Here is a 19,507-nt window from a genome sequence, read left to right as displayed (position 1 = left end):
GGATGAAGTTTAATGGTTTGTGTTATACAGCAGGTCAATGTAGATGATGCAACATCCCTTCTGACCTTAAACAATAGTGATCTGAAAGCAGACAGATATTGCTCATGCTTAGGTTAGGGGAAGATGTTTAGCACCCAATGATTTTCAAAGGAGGTCTGCATTGATACAGCATTAGTATATACAAATACACAGTGAGTTAGCCAAGTTTGCCAAGTCCACCTCTTTCTTTTCCTATAAATTATCTGTACTGTTAAAAATACAGAGCTGCTACTGTATTTTTTACCTGTAATGACAACTTTCCCACAAATTCAACAACTCCTTGAGATCCTCTTACATTCTTTACCTTAGGAATCATTTGGGTTGGTTCATGTTCCAGGGTCACCTGATTCTTTTGTACATAGAACAGAACATTTTAAATGCTATAACACAAAGTACAGTTTATAAATATATAGGAATCTGTTTTTTAAAAAAGCATCTTGCCTTCATCTGTGCAGTTCTTATAAAAGAGGTTTGATCAAGCTTTGAATCAACTTAAAGGAATTTTGCCATTGACAATTTGAATCAAATTAAGTACAGTCTAGTGCAAAAGCAGTGTGAAAAGCAATGGAGAGGAGGTTAACTAGTATAATATAGACACTCTCAAGTTTGAAGCAAAACAGTGAGCAATTTTTCAGAACAACAAAAACAAAGATTCATACTCAACTGAAATATCTGTTGCGGTCTGCTAATAAGTTGTACCACTATTACCATTTTTGTAAATTTCCAAAGCTGCTATTTCCTTTTTAGGAGAAAGGAAAAAAGGATCTGGATCACCACAAATTTTGTAATGCTTATAGTATGTGCTCTAACACTTTCCATTTAACATGTAAGTGCAGTGTAGAGGCTGAACAAATAAAATTTCAATTTGAAGGAATGGAAGTTTTCAGATGAAAAAATAATAAGCACCTACAGCCTTCAGAATCTGGAACTGAATTGTTTTTAGTGGAACTCATTTGATATGAGTCAGCCTTAAGTAATATTTTCAAAATGTTGTAGGACTTCACAAAAACTTTTAACTAATTATTACTGGAGATTTGAGTCAATATCATATTTTTGTTTATTCACTATATATAGGCTAACAGGCTATATATTCACTATTTAGAGATATGGAAAACATCATGCATAAACACTACACTACCTCTTTAAGTGGTTTGCTATATGGTGCCCATGGAATGGCCTTTTCCCTTAATGGAGATTTATTTACTTTCTGCTACAGGTAGCCTATTAAAATGAACTAGCCTTTATTTCATCTTGAGAGTAGTATTTAATTTAAATTATGAGTGATTAGTGCAAAAACCCACTATTCATTTTATTTGGCAATGTGAAAAGTTCCACAAGCACTTTTTCTTGGGCTATATGTTCCTATGACCCAGATACCCTGCTCTTAATTTTTGGGACCCAAATCTTTTTGTTCTTAGGATACACATCTATGTACATAGGTTTAAGACTAAAAGGAAGCAGTTGGTTTAGATATCTATTAGCTTTTAGTAACTTGAGTCTTTGGGGAAAAAGGAGGTTAAAAGTAAACAGATTGGGAGGAGTTTCCCTTTATGCAGAAGTGCTTAGAAGTTATAAAAAAGATAGTTTTACAGGAGAGAAAAGTCAGAAAGGATAACACTGATAAGCAAAGAGGGAAAATACCGTAACTAGACAATATTTGAAGGCTAGATCTCACCCACTGCAAGGTGATATACTTGCAGTGAGCTCTGCTTTCAGATTCTTTCACTACAACCTACCAGACTTCTTGGCCATCTCCAGCCATGAAATATGAATTAACAAGAAAGGAGATTTGAATCAAATAAAAGGAATATTTCTGTTCATTTATCACAAGCAGAAGAAAACTAGATGAGAATAGGCTTTGATCACACTTCCCATCAAAGAAAAATGGATAAATAAAGAATAAGAAGAAAATTACTTTTGGAGAAAGCAAACTGAGATGGCTTAACCAGGACCACAGTTGCTGAAAAGATGCAATATCAATATGTCCTGGCATTATCAGGTATGAAGCATATTCATAACCAGTTTTCAACTTAGATGATACAGGTAAACTTACACATTATTTTGTGTATTCCTTGGAAATTAGCTAGACTATGTTCACATGCTGTTTAATGACCCTGAACGGCACCCATAAAACCCCCCCAAAGAAAAAATAAGGACAGAAAGAAGAAATCACCCACCCACTTTCCCACCCTTTGCTACAGAAGAAGCCATACCTCCATTTGCTGGGTTTTAGTCCCTACCTGCTCTCCCAAACAGAGGTTTATGAGTTGAGTGCTTCATGAGTCAGAACAGTAAGATTAGGAAAGCATATAAAATGATGCTGAAGGAACAGTATTAAATAACAGAGTGGAGAGTTGGCAAAAATCTTATTAAAGGAAAAATCGATTGTTTTATATCTCATCCTTGGAAGGCATGTGATTCTTCATTTTGAATGTGCAATGTACGTAGATAATTTAAAACAGTCAGCAAGACAGGTACTATATGAATGAAAAAGACCCAGCTAAATTGAATGTGACCCAAGCTTTTACCATATGTTAATTGCAAAATATCATCACGTTTGTTTAATAAGATTTTTCTACAAGTTATAAAAATATGCATGCTTTGTATTTCTGTTAATAGAATGAGAAAAAAGGATGTATACTGGACCTACAGAAATCAATGTATTAAACAACTGGTGCATAAATATAACTGTGCCACAAACATATTAAGCCTACACTATCCTGTATTTGCAGCCAAAGTACAATTCCATATGTACTGCAAATGTAAAACTACATCTATTACTGAAAGATCAAAAAATGTATTAATTTATTATAATATTGAGCTTATCCTTCAAAAAAAATCTTTAATCAGAAAAAACACAGCTAGTGCCTTTCCTGTGAGTTTTAAAATTTTATTTACAAACATTATGCTCCATTGCTCAGTTTGCTGTACCTTATCCAACAGACCAAACCTCAGTATTGACTTAAGGGGCATGTCTTTCTGTATTAAAAATCTTTCCTTTATTCTAATTGATCTTTTGGTGAATATTCCTGCTTGTTGCCCCATTTACAGTCAAGGCTACAGTTTAGGTTTTCCTTGATCAGCTGAGAGTAATTAAGTAATTTTCAGATAAGTATCATACTGTGCATGAGAAACTCCATCTGGTCTCCGTTTGTCCACATGCAGAACAACAGCTTTGTCCGCTTCCACATTTCTAGTTCTGACACCATGCGTACTTTTTCACCTACTTAGCTTAATTCACTATCGTAATCCCACTGCTTCACATTCACTTATTTGCATCATTCAAACAGTAATGTAGTTATGGTCTGTCATCAGCATGTTTCCTAATGTGTAAATGGTTCTTCCACCCCACGGGGACAGGCATGATGTCAGAACACCAAAAGAGTGACATTCACTCCCTATGGGCTGCACTGGCACTTGGTACTCTGTCTTGGGCGAATTTGTTTGCTAATTGTGTTACTGCAGAAGCACAGAGGTCCGTAATCACTTAGCATCTTTTCTGTTCTCAGTGATGGGCACTGAATCATGCCAAGCCACTGGCATGGAGGCCCAGATGCATCAGCAGCAGATTTTGGGGGAAGCCCACATGCAGGCTCCTCTTCTGGAAGCTGCTAGGGTTCTACAACCCAGCCACATCCTGTACCATGACATTTCATAAAGATAACCAGTTGATAACAGACAAAAAACTTGATCTGTCCCCCCAACAATTGCAGTCAAATACAACTAAACACACAAGACACTTTAAAATGGCTTGCGCATGCTTTCTATATGCACGTTTCACATTTGTCGCCATCCAACTTTATAAGAAAGAGCTTGCATCCCATTAAAAGGGAAGACATCTAGAGATAAGGGAAAGTTCAATGGAAACATTAAGATCCACTTTAAAGAGTTACTGTCTTAATGCATTATTTTTTGGCATTGCCTGGTGAAAATAGCATTTCATCCAAGCTTTAAGATGCATTCTTGAACTACATCCATGGAATAAGAAACAGACAACGTAAAGCTGAGTAGTTCCAGATTCTGAAAAACTGGAGAAAGCTGTAAGTGCAAAAATGAACAAATGTATAAAGTGAGTTTACAGTAACTGCTGAAAAGCAGTTCCTAGGATATGTTTTTATTAAACAAACATACATTCAATCACCAAAGAAAATCTCCAGACCAAATAAATTCCAATATTTTGCAGAAGAAACTTTGAACACAATATTTAATGTTGTGGAACAGGTTAAAATTCAAAGACAATCTTGCACCTTTCATTCTGATCCTTAAGCTAAAACTTTTATTAAGGATATTTTACTGTGGACATAAGATAGTTAAAGAAAAAGGCAGAAAAATGAATGAGTCACTTGGCTGAAGAAGCACAGCAACATTGAGGTCTGAGTGCTATTTGTTAGCTCATGTCTAGCAGTATAAAATAAGCTGGAAAACAAAAGTCTGTTTGCAATCTCTTTTACAATCTATCAAAAATGTTTTCCCTCTAAAATACAAAAATTCCTTGTACAAGGCTATGGCTAGTGATCTAAACTTTCTCAGGTTTGTGAAACACTGATCATTTTTTCATCCCACAGGAATAACAGATGGGTTGTCCTTGTACAATATATGGTATCCACCTGCACTTCATTAGAGAGCTGCATTTTTGCACATGCCACACCACAAGATCACCATGATGACATAGCAGCTTCAGAGAACAGCGTGACTAGGGCTTTTTTTTTTTTGCTTTTTTTTTTTTCCCCTTGTAACACAGAAGATCTGGCAGACTTTTACCTCCTGACACTGTTTACAGCATATATTGGTTGATACAGTCCCTTATTGCATCTGCTCTGGGAATTAAGGAAAGCAGCTTCAAGGCAGTAAGGTAAGTGCTGCTGCATGTTTTAACTGTAATGTTCAGCTATTTAAATGTAGCTGTAATTGGAAAACATGTCAGGATAAGTTTGCCAATTTGTAAATTGAACACAAATCAACAGTTGCTTGGTGGATTCACTTTCTCAGTTTCCTTAAAACAATCTCACATATTTTGTGCATCAGTGTTGCACTTTTTTAGTCTGTTTTGTTCTACTTCAGAAGACTTGATGTACAGTACAAAGAAATTTGTCGGACTACTCACTGCTTACTTACTCATTCATAATCTATTAGTAAGAGCTCCACAGACTCCATTTGTTAAATCATTTTGCTTCATTTTACAAAAAGGCAAGGTATCCTGATATTCAAATAATTAATCAAGTAAACAATGGGAAGAAAATTATGGGTAATTTGAAATTTTTGGTTAATTTTAAAACGCATTTTAAATATAGTATTGAAACTTTTTAAAATTAAATCTTTTGCAAACTGTGTAAAATGTTATGCTGCATAATTAATGTATATTTAGTCTAAGGCTGATTGAATGATAAGCTTATGTATATTTTGTTTCACAATAGCTTTAGAATTAAGGTAGTATAGACTAGCTCCAAAATAGCTTGAATAGTTTGTCTACTGTAGTAAGCATTTTTCCAAAATCACATATTTGCCGTTTAGTATGTTTTGGCAAGTTGCCTGAGCAACTTCACAAATATTTTCACAGGTATTTTACAACATAACTGGTTAGAACAAATGCAGGCAATTAGTTAAAGCATGCTTATGTTTTAAGATAAATGTCTAAGAATGTATTCTGATTTTATCTTTTGGATTCATATAATTCAGTGCAACAAACAAGCATGTGCACATGATCTATTTACCTTTTACACTTCTGACAGAGAAACATTTAGATAAGTGAATGAGAAATCCATGAATAAAACTAGTTAACTACACTACACGTGTATTTTACTGTGCTATTTTATGTCACACACATGTTCATATGCCCTTGTACTACAGAATTGTCACCTACATTTTAAAATGTTGTTGATAAAATAATTCAAAACACTTGCTGTCTAACTGTTAAGATTACTTCCAGGGTTCTGCAGAGCAGTTAAACATTGTATACTGTTTAAAAGAAATATCAGCTTATGATATCAGTAACAAAATTTAGCATTGCAAATATAATTTAAAACTAGAAGAACAATATAATTTGAATTTAAAATAAGATATTTATGCTACTTTATCAGTAAGACTGTAAAATGATGCAGATGTGCAAAAATGTCACTGTAAGGTCAAAGAGTGTCGTCCAAGAACTTCATTACACTCTGTCTTACACTTTGAATACAGAAGCAGTTAGTCCCCCATCCTTAATGCTTAGTACCTAAATAGGACCAGATTTTGAGCTGATTTCTCTCAATGTAGTGTCTTTGCTTTCAGAGGAGCTGTACTTACTTATACCAGCAGGGGACTGATGGTTGAGTTTTCATGTTCTCCTGCAGTAATGAAGAACAGACAAAGGAAATTACACTGATAACTCATATTCCAATGATTGCTCTATTCTGTGGTTTGTAATTAGGTAAATGTGATGTGATCAACACCATGGAAAAGATATGCAATCATTCTCCTTATTCAGGGGACAGCAGCTTAGTATCTTGCAGAGGGACTTTGTGGGTGTTTGACTGAAGATAACATGAGAATATTTTTTAAAAAATCTTTGTGCTGTGCTGCTTGAGATCAATAGGCTCTGCCTAAAGGTACTTTAGTTGAGATTGTTAGCTGGCTAGAATGTAATGTGGCTTTTATCAAGTCAACAAAAGCAAGGAAATTTAGAATTAGGGAAGGCTTTCTATCTATGGCCCTGCATTTTAACACTGTACTCTGTATAACACTAAACAATGCCAAGAGCAAGACAAATTTACTCTTCTGGAAGATTGCCCAGATCTGAGATCTATGTCTGGTGGTCTGTTTACAGGCTTCACATACTTTCTGAAATTACTTGAGAACTCAAGAAGGTTCTAAGGATATTCTTAATCATCTCACTCTCTGAACAGTAGTTGAGTACACCGAGCCTTTTGTTTTACTGGTGAAAATCAAAGTAAGCTCACTGACTTCAGTGATGTTAGACCCACTTTTCCAACACAACATCTATCTAGGTAGTAAGAAATAAAAGCAAGATGCTAATCTGTGAAGATACTGTGGAGTATCTGACAAGAAAGTTATGCTCTTAAAAAGTAAGGTGTGACCACTCATATTGGAACACAGCAAAACATTCCCAAGGACACTGAACATCTTTTTGCTGTCATGTGAACTGGAAGACCAATTATGTGAAGTCAATACTTTATTATTCTATTGATTTAGAATGGACATACAATGTAATCAACACATTTATTGTTATATATAGAATTTGCAAGAACATCTGCACTAGCTGAAATTGAGTCATTTCAGATCCACTGTAGATCCATATTAGAGTATACACAGGCATACATATGCAGTGCTGGTTGTTTGACATGTCCAAGAGAATATTCTATATATTTCTATTAGTTTGTTCTTTAAGTGAATAAGAAACTTAGTGGACATGAACCATGAGAAGAAAATATTTCAAGCTACAGGCATCTTAACAACACACTATACAGCAGATCATTACCCTCAGATTGTAACTTCCCTGCTGTTTCAAACTTAAGTCAAATTGCCACGTTATTTAGATATGAGGCAATTCAGTATATTATGAATGCTTGATAGAACTCAAATGGCAGAACTGCCTCTGAACATGAAAACTTCTGTGCCAAGCTTAAAAAACTTGGACTTCATCATCCTTCTTGTGACTTAATGAATAAATGCAGGAAGATATAAAGAATGTTGAATGTTTTCCTTACAATAGCAAAATGGCCTGCAATTTTATATCACAAAACAGATTATAACACAACTGTAGGTTTCTAATAGTAACAATGCAATACTTACAAACTATTATATTTTTTCTTAATTAATTGCTTTACACAGGAAGCCTAAATTAACTAGTTTTTTATTATAATCTTTATGTGGTTCAAATACTGCTGAAAGAGAGAAAAAATTAAAGTTATAACTTTTTTATTCCCTTTCACCATACAGGGACAAGACACATTGCAAAGATGACTTTAAACTCCCTACCTGTCTTTCTGTTATTGATTAGTGGCATTTTTTGCCAGTATGACTATGGTCCTGGAGATGATTACGGCTATGATCCTTTTGGGCCATCCTCAGCAGTCTGTGCCCCAGAATGTAATTGTCCTTTAAGCTACCCTACTGCCATGTATTGTGACAATCTTAAACTGAAAACCATTCCAATTGTACCAAGTGGAATAAAATACCTTTATCTTCGAAACAATATGATTGAGGGCATTGAAGAGAACACGTTTGATAATGTAACAGACCTACAGTGGCTGATCCTAGATCACAACCATTTGGAAAATTCAAAAATTAAGGGAAGAGTCTTCTCTAAACTAAAACATCTGAAGAAACTTCACATTAACTACAACAATTTGACTGAAGCTGTTGGACCACTCCCCAAAACTCTGGATGACCTGCAGTTAAGTCACAACAAGATCACAAAAGTCAATCCTGGTGCACTTGAGGGACTGGTGAATCTGACTGTCATTCACCTCCAGAACAACCAGCTGAAAGCAGATTCTATTTCTGGGGCTTTTAAAGGCCTGAATTCACTTTTGTATCTTGACTTAAGCTTCAATCGACTTACAAAGCTACCAACAGGACTGCCTCACTCCTTACTCATGCTGTACTTTGATAATAACCAGATCTCCAATGTTCCCGATGAGTATTTCCAAGGTTTTAAAGCCCTGCAATATTTACGTTTATCCCACAATAAATTAACAGATTCTGGAATACCAGGCAATGTCTTCAATATCACATCACTGGTTGAGTTGGATCTCTCCTTCAATCAGCTGAAGAGTATTCCAACAGTCAGTGAGAACCTTGAAAACTTCTACCTCCAAGTCAACAAAATTAACAGTGAGTTAAATTTGCATATTTTCATTAATATTCACCACAGTCCAGACACTGATGGTCAATGCAAGTATCTGAAGGGGTAGATCAACCATTCTGAAGAAATGGTACTGGTTAGACTGTTAGCACAGTAACATTTTTCTGACTGTTGTCCACATAAATGTTAAAACACAGATATCTGATAGCTACTCAAATTAACCTTAAAGAGAGAAATTTCTGTTTTCATACTAATGTGGGTATTATTGGTCAAATTCTCATCTCAAGTAAACCGGAGTAACTCCATAGAAGCCAATGGAGTTGTCTTATACAATTGCGGAAAAAACAGTGCAAAAAGTTTGATCAGTGAGGAATATGTTCAGAATTCATAAGTCAGCAAAAAGAGACAGATATCAGCTGAGGATCTGACTATGGTATGTGTAACCTTTTAGGAGTCTGGTAGTGAAAGTGAGAGGAAAGAGGGAGAAGATAAAAAATTCATAAGGTATCAGGCACAAGGCACAGTGAAAAAGATACAGCAAAGAAGCTACTTTTTTCTCTTTCCTTCCTTCTCTCATGCAGTATCCCTCCAAATCCATCTTGAAATCCAAACAGCTGTCCCTGTTGTTTTTTCTTTCAATTCCCACATTGTATGATCAGGTGGCAAGCTTGTCTCCATTCAGTGATGATTTGAAAAAATGTACATTCTGCAGTCAATAAATGTCACACCTTGCATGAGATCATGGAGGTTTCTACTGAGACAAGGCCTTTACAAGGCTGTCCTAATCCTGGGGAGGGAAGGAGGTGTTGGAGAGTTGGGGAGGCCTCACCATCGTAAGAAGCTCTCCAGCTGCACCTCTGTTGGTGGTGGTCCCTGATGGAGTGGCAGATATGTCAAACATAACACTGTTTCTGCAGGAGGACTTACATCATCTGGCTAGCTGGCATAAAGTAAACCATAAAACCCTCTCTTCTGTTTGCCTGCTGTATCTATCAGGGATTTAGGATATCAGTGTTAGCTATTCCACGCATAGCTAACTCCATACAGATGTATTTTTTAAATCCAAATATTTCAGTGCAGAGGGCAAGATCTTCTGAAATGTTTTGTATTTACTATGCTTCACATTCTCCTCAATGTTATGAATTTTTTTTCCTGTTACATCTCAGTTCTGTGTTTTGATGAGGGAAAACAGTGAGTTAATGCTTCCCACCTGAGGCACCACATACAGTGACCTGTAGAACTCTATCAGATACTCTTCCTTTCCTAAAGGAGCTAATAATGATGATGTTTAATTTCTCATGAGATATATGAGGCAATTTTCCCTGCTTAGAGTGGTTGCTCTGAGCCTTCTGCAAAATACCCAGGTACTGAGTTTGCTTTCCATTTACATTTCCAACGACTTCTGAGTCAAGTACTGTGACAATTTAATTTTGCAATGAAAGCTGTATATCTAGAGTACTGGTCAGCAACAGAGGAGGATGGTGTGAGTGGGTGTGCACTGTTTACTGCTTCACTGTCATCGCTACCCTGTGGACTGATGTAAAAGAACTCTGATTTACTGGCTTTTGCTTAACCATAAAATCTAGCAGACTTCAATAATAAACTTTCTTGAGTATCTAATTTCACAGGTATGACATTGTGTTCCCTAAGATGCTAATTGACAATGTGGCAGAAAATTTAGTTAGAAATAAGCATTTCAGTTTAATAAAGTACTAGATACAGAGTGATCAAAGTCTTTGCAGTTCATTATTCTTTACACCTGACCTATAGCTGTGAGTGCTTAGTCTTTCTAAAAATTGAGTTGGTTGACCTTTCAACAATAACCAGTTTATTTTTTTAATAAAATATTATAATTTGCCAGAGATTTGTGTAAGGATGACCGTAAACAAGGCCAACTTCCCTTCCATACCATGGCCCATGGTACACATATACTGTGAGAGGGAGATTTCTGTATTAAGGGTAATGATAATTTGTCCTAAAATGTTCAAAATGTATAAACTTTCAGATTGTGCTTCCATAGCTTAAAGATTTCACTTATACTGAAATCTAACATAAATATATTTCTCCATAGTTCTTGATTTGTTATGCTCTCCCTTTTTCTCAGGTACCTTTAGGTTACCAATTAACATTCATATTTGTCTAAGAAAGAGTAATCTGGTTCCAACCCTTTTGATATTACCAGAAAGAAAGGAAATATTTCTCTAAATTATTTTCCATGAGTTTCATTCTGGGCTTGCTACAGTCATTATGCACTGGCATACATAAAAAGTTAGCTGTTTGAGAAATACACTCATTTGAGTGACTTTAAGCTTTTTGAACAAAAGTTGATGAATATATACATAAAAAAATTTGTAGCAGAATTGGCTTCACTTCAGTATGTTCTGTCTTCATCTGTGATACTAGGTGCAGTGGGCAAAGTGGATAGCAAACTGGAGTGAAGACAAATTCAGAGTAATTCCTCTGATCTCTAACTCATAAATTGAAGCACATCCATTATATTGAATGCAAGTTAGGTATCAACTCTATACTCCACCTACTGTACTTGAGGCTGGTTTGATCTCCAAGTTAGCATAGGACCACAGAAGATTTATAGAAGTCTTTGCTTTCTCCACACCTCAAATCTAAACTGTAACTTCTAAATTGAAAATTCTTTTTTTAATATTTCTTATTAGTAGTAATTTAAGGGTGGGATTTTCTGTTTAATAGCAATGGTTTGTTACCATCCTTTTAAGATGCCATTAGGATTATATATATATATATATGTATATACATATATATACTTGTTTTGCAGACTCATGAAGGCAAAAAGCAACTCTGCAGAATGGAAAAAAGTACAGGAATCATAGAGGTTCAGTGATACAAGAAAAGGGTCCAAAGGCAGACTTCTTCATATTTCATTTGTACTTGTAAAGGATTAAGGAGAGAGAGTTGTTGCTTCCACATGAAATCCCAGCAAGAAGATAGCATGTGAATGGAGCGTGCGTGAAACAAGGGGGACCATGAAAATGTTCCAGAGGACAGTTAAGGGGCCACATATTCCATTTCAGTCCATCGACTGGATCAGTACATGTACCGTAATTGTACTTATTCTAAACGGAGTTAGTTGTGGAGGTGCTTTATGGTCTATTATCTCGCTAACTCCACAAAACCCAAAAGGATTTCTTTACAACGGCCTATGCAGAAATGACTCACATACTGTGGGACCACAGACCAGTAAGGTTGACTATGGGACTTCAGTTCCCATTAGGATTATCCACTGTATTGCACACCTGAACAAGGGATCTTTGCATAGTTAATCTTCCTCTCAGCTAAAGGCTGCTTCTGCTCCTGATGTACAAGGGATATACTCTCACTTGGTATATAGTAAAAAAATTAATTCTGTCTAAAAATAAGTGTTTATATGCTCCTATTTTTCTCTGTAGTTATGGGAGAGGAGAGGAGAGGAGAGGAGAGGAGAGGAGAGGAGAGGAGAGGAGAGGAGAGGAGAGGAGAGGAGAGGAGAGGAGAGGAGAGGAGAGGAGAGGAGAGGAGAGGAGAGGAGAGGAGAGGAGAGGAGAGGAGAGGAGAGGAGAGGAGAGGAGAGGAGAGGAGAGGAGAGGAGAGGAGAGGAGAGGAGAGGAGAGGAGAGGAGAGGAGAGGAGAGGAGAGGAGAGGAGAGGAGAGGAGAGGAGAGGAGAGGAGAGGAGAGGAGAGGAGAGGAGAGGAGAGGAGAGGGAGAGATGCCTGTTCCTGATCTTTTATTGTTCCCCAGATATTTCAAATATTCAGGTAGTTTGCTAGAATATCAGAATTTCTTACGGTGACAGATACTTTTAGTGGGAAAATAATTGTTCAGATGAAAATCCAATTTTCATCCAACCCTTCTTATTCTCTCAGTGTCTGGCTCATGCAGGAATTCTGTGTTGGGAAAATATGAATGCCACACTAGTGGCAAAATTCCAGGTACACTGCCTCTGGACCTGAATATTATAAATTCAGGAAGACATTTTAACACCTGAAACATTCATAAGTGTAATAAAGGAGGAAGCAAGCTACTGACCTATTTTATGCAACAGTGCTCTAGTCTCACTGACTGCAAATCCCATACAGATTATATAGGTAAAAGCACATCAAGTGCATTCACAAAACCCACATCTTATTTTCTGTTAGTGGAGTCTGTAATTAGAAAACAAACATTTTTAATATGATTTTAATAACTGAAAATTATATGAACTGTATAAAAAATTAATACACAAATGCAAACTGTATGCACAAATATTGGAGACAAATCCCACTGAAGTCTATGACAGAGTTCCTTTGAATTCTGTGAGAACTAGATCTGCATCTAGTTCCAAAATGCTTTCAGTCTCATAAACAGTCAACACAGATGAGTATTTTGGTAACACAGATAAATTTTGTGGTTTATATGCATGAAGTTTACATTCTTTGAGTAGTTAAGCATCTGTCTAACTTGTATAAGCATACCTTGCTTTGCAACTAAATGTTAGTATTTATTCTTAGAAGTAACAATATGAAAAAAAACAAATAAGTATATTTAGAAAGTTTTTAAGTATCAGAATTGGTCTGCAGTCTTACTATATTGCAATATAGACTGCCAAATAAATGTGCCATTAAGGATGCATATTATCTCTTACCCTTCCAAAAGGAGGATGTACAATATACAAAATCTAGAAAATTGTTTTTATCTGCTTAATCAAATTGGTGATCAAGAGCTAACATTTTAAATATATTTCCTTAATCCCTACTGAAAGCAATTTATTTTGTGAAAGATACACAAATCCTTACCCATTCTTCAACATATTTCTGTTTCCAAAAAATTACTTAAGCTCTCATGCTTTAAAGAGCTGCCTGCACAGATGGGTGTACTTTTATTCTTAGTTTATGCAAGTCATGTTTCATCAATGATAGCAGATTATTGTAATGCCAGTTCTGAAAGTATCCAATTGAATTGCGGGACAACCAGATGATCAGGCCCAGTCAGCATGGGTTTATGAAAGGCAGGTCCTGCTTGACAAACATGATCTCCTTCTACAACAGGGCGACCTGCTTATTGGATGAGGGAAAGGCTGTGGATGTTGTCTACCTTGACTTTAGTAAGGCCTTTGACACCGTTTCCCACAGCATTCTCCTGGCAAAACTGGCTGCTTGTGGCTTGGATGGGCTTTGCTGGGTAAAAAACTTGCTGGGTAAAAAACTGGCTAGATGGTCAGGCCCAAAGAGTTGTGGTGAACAGAGCTAAATCCAGTTGGCGGCCGGTCACGAGTGGTGTCCCCCAGGGCTCGGTTTTGGGGCCACTCATGTTTAAAATCTTTATTGATGATCTAGATGAGGGGATTGAGTGCACCCTCAGTAAGTTTGCAGATGACACCAAGTTGGGTGGGAGTGTTGATCTGCTCGAGGGTAGGGAGGCTCTGCAGAGAGATCTGGACAGGCTGGAGCAATGGACTAAGGCCAACTGTAGGAGTTTCAATAAGGCCAAATGCTGGGTGCTGCACTTGGGCCACAACAACCCCCAGCAGCACTACAGGCTTGGGGAGGAGTGGCTGGAGAGCTGCCAGTCAGAGAGGGACCTGGGGGTGTTGATTGACAGCCAGCTGAACATGAGCCAGCAGTGTGCCCAGGTGGCCAAGAAGGCCAATGGTATCCTGGCTTGTATCAGAAATAGCGTGGCCAGCAGGGACAGGGAAGTGATCTTACCCCTGTACTCGGCACTGGTGAGGCCGCACCTCGATGACTGTGTTCAGTTTTGGGCCCCTCACTACAAAAAGGACATTGAATTACTCGAGCGTGTCCAAAGAAGGGCAACGAAGTTGGTGAAGGGTCTGGAGCACAGGTCTTATGAGGAGTGGCTGAGGGAACTGGGGCTGCTTAATCTAGAGAGGAGGAGGCTGAAGGGAGGCCTCATCGCCCTCTACAACTACCTGAAAGGAGGTTGCAGAGAGCTGGGGATGAGTCTCTTCAATGAAGTAACAAGCGATAGGACAACAGGGAATGGCCTCAAGTTGCGCCAGGGAAGGTTTAGACTAGATATTAGGAAGTATTTCTTTACAGAACAAGTTGTTAGGCATTGGAATGGGCTGCCCAGGGCAGTGGTGGAGACCCCATCCCTGGAGGTGTTTAAGAGTCAGGTTGACATAGTGCTTAAGGATATGGTGTAGTTGAGAATGATCAGTGTAAGGTTAATGGTTGTACTAGGTGATCTTCAAGGTCTTTTCCAACCTAGATGATTCTGTGATTCTGTGAAGTTAAAGTGGAGATATGAAATACGTTTCCTCCACTTCCTTTAGTACTACAACATGACGTTGGTCATAACATTTTCTTAGATGAGTTAAATAGTCATGCAGAAAAGATATATAAGGTGATGTTTTCAAAAGTCCAGGAATGACCTATGATAATTAGTTAAAATGGTATCCAATTTTGATAACACTACCCTGATTTCTCAGAAATTATGAGCTAGTCCTTTGCAACATAAAAACAATTGAAGATATGAAATTTGTCTGCATGTTGGTGAATGGGTTTGTTGAAGGAGTCCTTTTAAAATATTTTCTGTGTGAATTCAACTGATGTCAATTGCCTGAAGAAGATTCTGAACACCGAATTTCTCTGCCTTATGTAATTTCTAGTTTACAGTTAATATTGCTCAAAAGATACAAGACATAGTTTTCTATTCAAGACCTGTCTGGTGTTATGTGAACCAAATGATATTTCAACTGAATAAAAGCTATATATATAATGATATATAAATTACAATAAATATAAATATTTTAGTAAAACTTTTAACATTTACACTCACCTTTTAATCCTGCTGTTCTGGAAATGTTCAAGTATACACTATAAATGTAATACTCCTGGTTTCAACTTCTCCAGAAACTTTTTACTTCATTCAATATCTTATGTAGCACTGTTTTACCCTTCCATCATAATGTACCCAGCATGATTGTTTCCTCCCTCTGTACCTCCAGTTTTACTGGAGATTTTGTTTTTTTCTAAATTCTAGATTAGACCTCTATATAAAATCTGAAGTCTTAAAAATCAAATTCAAATGGATCCTGGGATCTCATAGCACTTGAAAAACTTAGTTTGAAATTCTGAACCTCTCACACTAATGGAAGGAACCTCTTCTAACACAAGCCCCTCAAGTGCCAGTAAACTCATGAAAAATTACATTAGTGGACATGCAAAATATTAAAAAATAGTAGAATAAATTTAAGGTCACAATTTCCAAATAAAATAAAAAAATCAGAAAAATAATAATTTTGTCCTATTTGTCATAATTATTCATGCTTTCTCTTATTCATGTTCCCTTTGTTTCAGAGTTCCCATTAAGCAGCTTCTGTAAGGTTGTTGGGCCAATGACCTATTCCAAGATCACACATTTGCGCCTGGATGGAAACAATCTCACTCGGGCTGACTTGCCACAGGAGATGTACAACTGTCTTCGGGTAGCTGCTGAGATTTCACTGGAGTGAGATACCTGGGAGCATCCAGTTCCCTTCTAGGGGTAGTAGCTACAGGAATTACATCATGATAGCTCTTTAAAATTAGAATATGCCTTTTAAAAAGTGTCAATCTGCATATTATCCATTCTGTTTGTTAATATTTAGCATGCACTTGGCAACCTTAAGGAAACCTGTGCATATTTTTACAAATGGTTGTATTTAGAAAACACAAGAATGACCAGATGTGGTGCAAAATATGCCTTCATCTGTCTAGGTAAGTTGATGAAAAGCATTCAATTTCATAGAAATCTATGTCCATGCATGCAATACATGACAGCTGGTACCAGACTTACATGGAAGTCAGGTGGGTTTCATCAAAGTGCTGAGCAGTATGGGCTACCCCGTGTAAATACTTGATTCCTCTCCAACCAATCCATCTTTCTTAATTATTCCTGCCTTTCTCATATTGTTATTAATTACAATGGAAAAAATGATTTAACAATCTAAGAACAATTTAAAATGTATTAAAATATGTTTTCAGAGCCCATGATATTAAATTTATGGAATATGTGAAAGATAACAGGGAAACAATCTTCAGGTTAAAAAATTGCTTACTCTTCTTTTTGTCATACTTTCATTTAACCTTTCATGGTAAGATTTTTATCCATTGATGGTATAATTATTTCAAAATAAGTCATATATACAAGTATTTTTATTCAATTACTTGCATGCTACTTTTAACCAGATTGTAGAAAATAAAACATAGCAAATAGTATTTTTGTGTCCATATCATTGTCAAATATGTTTCAGTCTTTTATAAATTTAAAAAAAAAAATCAGGTTAAGACAAGATAATCTAAGCTATTCTATTATTATTAAAATTTATTGTAAGGTTAAATAAACTGTTTTGTCTACTTTCAAGTTTCAATATGTTTGTAAATATATAATTTAACATATTCCACTGCACTTGTGTTGGCCATTAAGTAGATGTTGAATGAAGTTTTCAGTCTGGGAGTCACAGCACTATGAAATAGTACAAATTAATTTCTCAGTACTGTCAAAAGAACAACGAAATCTCTCAGAAGCCACAGGCAATGAGTAAAAATGGAGCCGTAACTACTCATAACAGATAGATAGTAGTACATTCTGTATAGGAATGAATAGTCCAAATATTGTCAGCATTCTGGAACACACACTAAAATAAATGTGTTAGTAACTGAAAGCTGTGAATGGCTTGCTTGCAAACACAGATCATCCCACAGGTACTATTTTCCTTTCAACTACTAGACTATTAAACACTCAAACAGAACTCTTCTAGTTTTTACAACAAAAGCAGAAACTATCACATCTGAAAAAACCCTAACCCCACACCAAACCATTTAGTCAGTGCATTGCTGATTGCAGATGTTCAGAATCAATACACAGTTCACAAAGAAACCTGGGACTAGAAGAAAAGGAATGATGCAGAAAACAATAGAAATATTTTTCTCCTCATTTTTTAATTCATAAGTGTTATTGCTTTTTTTATCCACATACAGGAAGCATTGAAAGTAAGCTTTGTTACAAGTAAGCTAGAATTATCATAGAAGAATAAAGTCTAAAGCTGGGGCTTGCTGAACACATCAGAGTGGGAATCACTATGGAATAGCACCTAAGCTAAGACGTGCATCAAAAAAACTCCAATGAATAGAAAAAGATGTGGGAAACAGCATTCAGCCATTTCCAGAGAGGTTTCAACCAACTATCTCCTTCACAGGAAAATACATTAAACACTAAGACCTCTAGAGCACAAACTGATACTCAGATGTGTCACCACATAGCTGTGATCTAGCAAACAGGACAGAAACGTATTCTTCTTTTCAGTTTGTTTCAGCAAACCAGTTGTCTTTATGCAAAACGAAACAGTGTGAACAGTGAGACTGAGAACAGTGGACCTCAGGGTGGATTAAAACCTGTGGATTAGGGTATTTTCTACATACCCATATGCTGCAAACAAAGCATCCAAAGATGTTTACAAGGCATTCTGAAGTTCAGTTCAAGGGATACAGTAGAAGAAAGCCCTCTGTCAAAATAGCAAACAACACTAGTGACCTCCCTCAGAAACTGGGGAATCTTCATCTTCTAATGAGCACTTGGACAACTAAGAGAAAATGGCATTTGGCAGAACATTTTTATCTTAAACACCTCTTTCCTGTGGTTCAGAAATTCCCAGTTAGTTGGGGAGAGATAATATTGCACAGCTTGCTTTCCACATTTTCTGAAAAAAACCTAGAACATGAGGTCCTTCTGCTAAAGAAGAAATGGAACACTGTGCCTCTTTGCTTTCATATTGTGAGACATAGAAGCACAGGTTTCTGCTTCTGAATTAATGAATTGGCCTAAATCACTATAAAGACTAAATTCCCAATCTCTACGTGTCTGACAAACAAATAGGCAACAATACACATGTACCTTAGTTCTCAGTTTATAAAAGCTTCATTAATTTTTTTCTAGGTGCTAGGGAGAAATGTAGGGGTTTGGGAATACTTAACAGAGCTAGACCCTTGAAAACTGAGTCACCATAACTTGCAATTTCTGCTCTTCCTGAAAGGTGATGAATCTTTGTTATAAAGCCCTCAGCATTCTGGATACTGAAAAACAGGATGCATACATCCCTGTTCCCCCCTAACCTGATCATATTCTAAAATACTTATGTGTACAGGTGCAAACATGTTACTTAAAAGCAGGCACACATGAACAGGTAATAACACAGCTGTAGTAGCACGGAGACAGTGGAGTGGGTAAATTAGCCTGAAGTAAACTCTATTTAGGGCTACATAATTTGCAGCCTATAGTATAGTTATACAATTTACTTACAATATATGTCCCTCCTTTCATGTCAAAATGAGCAAATTTGTCATGACACTTTCATGTGAAGTTTCATATGGAAGGATTTAAATATATCATGATCTTTTAGAAAGACATGAATTTGAAAGCAGACATAAAAAGGAAAGAGTGTTACTAGTGTCATGTAAAGCAGTATTACAACAACAGTATACAAAATCAGCAGACAAAAGCTTTACACATGAAATTTCAGGAACCGGTCTGCAAGTATGTTCGCAAAAATAGAGTCACCTTTCAAATAAACAAGCCTTTGATTTAAAAGACATTTTTCAGATTAAATGACAGAAGTTCACTAGAAGAAACAGGCAGTGACTAACATGAATTTCTGGACATACACTGGAAAT

General features: G+C 36.5%; 1 protein-coding gene across 1 annotated transcript; it reads left to right on the top strand.

Moving 5' to 3' along the window:
- Positions 1-4,655: 4,655 nt before the first annotated feature.
- LUM (lumican) lies at positions 4,656-17,195 on the top strand. The gene is made up of 3 exons (XM_074869414.1): positions 4,656-4,891; positions 7,975-8,871; positions 16,157-17,195. The coding sequence occupies exons 2-3, from the start codon at positions 7,995-7,997 to the stop codon at positions 16,309-16,311; spliced, it is 1,032 nt and encodes a 343-aa protein (XP_074725515.1). The 5' UTR covers positions 4,656-4,891; positions 7,975-7,994; the 3' UTR covers positions 16,312-17,195.
- The last annotated feature ends 2,312 nt before the right edge of the window (positions 17,196-19,507 follow it).

The sequence above is a fragment of the Strix uralensis genome, chromosome 5 (genome assembly GCF_047716275.1).
Source record: "Strix uralensis isolate ZFMK-TIS-50842 chromosome 5, bStrUra1, whole genome shotgun sequence".
In the NCBI taxonomy this organism is placed as follows: domain Eukaryota; kingdom Metazoa; phylum Chordata; class Aves; order Strigiformes; family Strigidae; genus Strix; species Strix uralensis.
The sequence above is the reverse complement of the archived record's forward strand: the minus strand, read 5'-3'. Positions and strand labels throughout refer to the sequence as shown.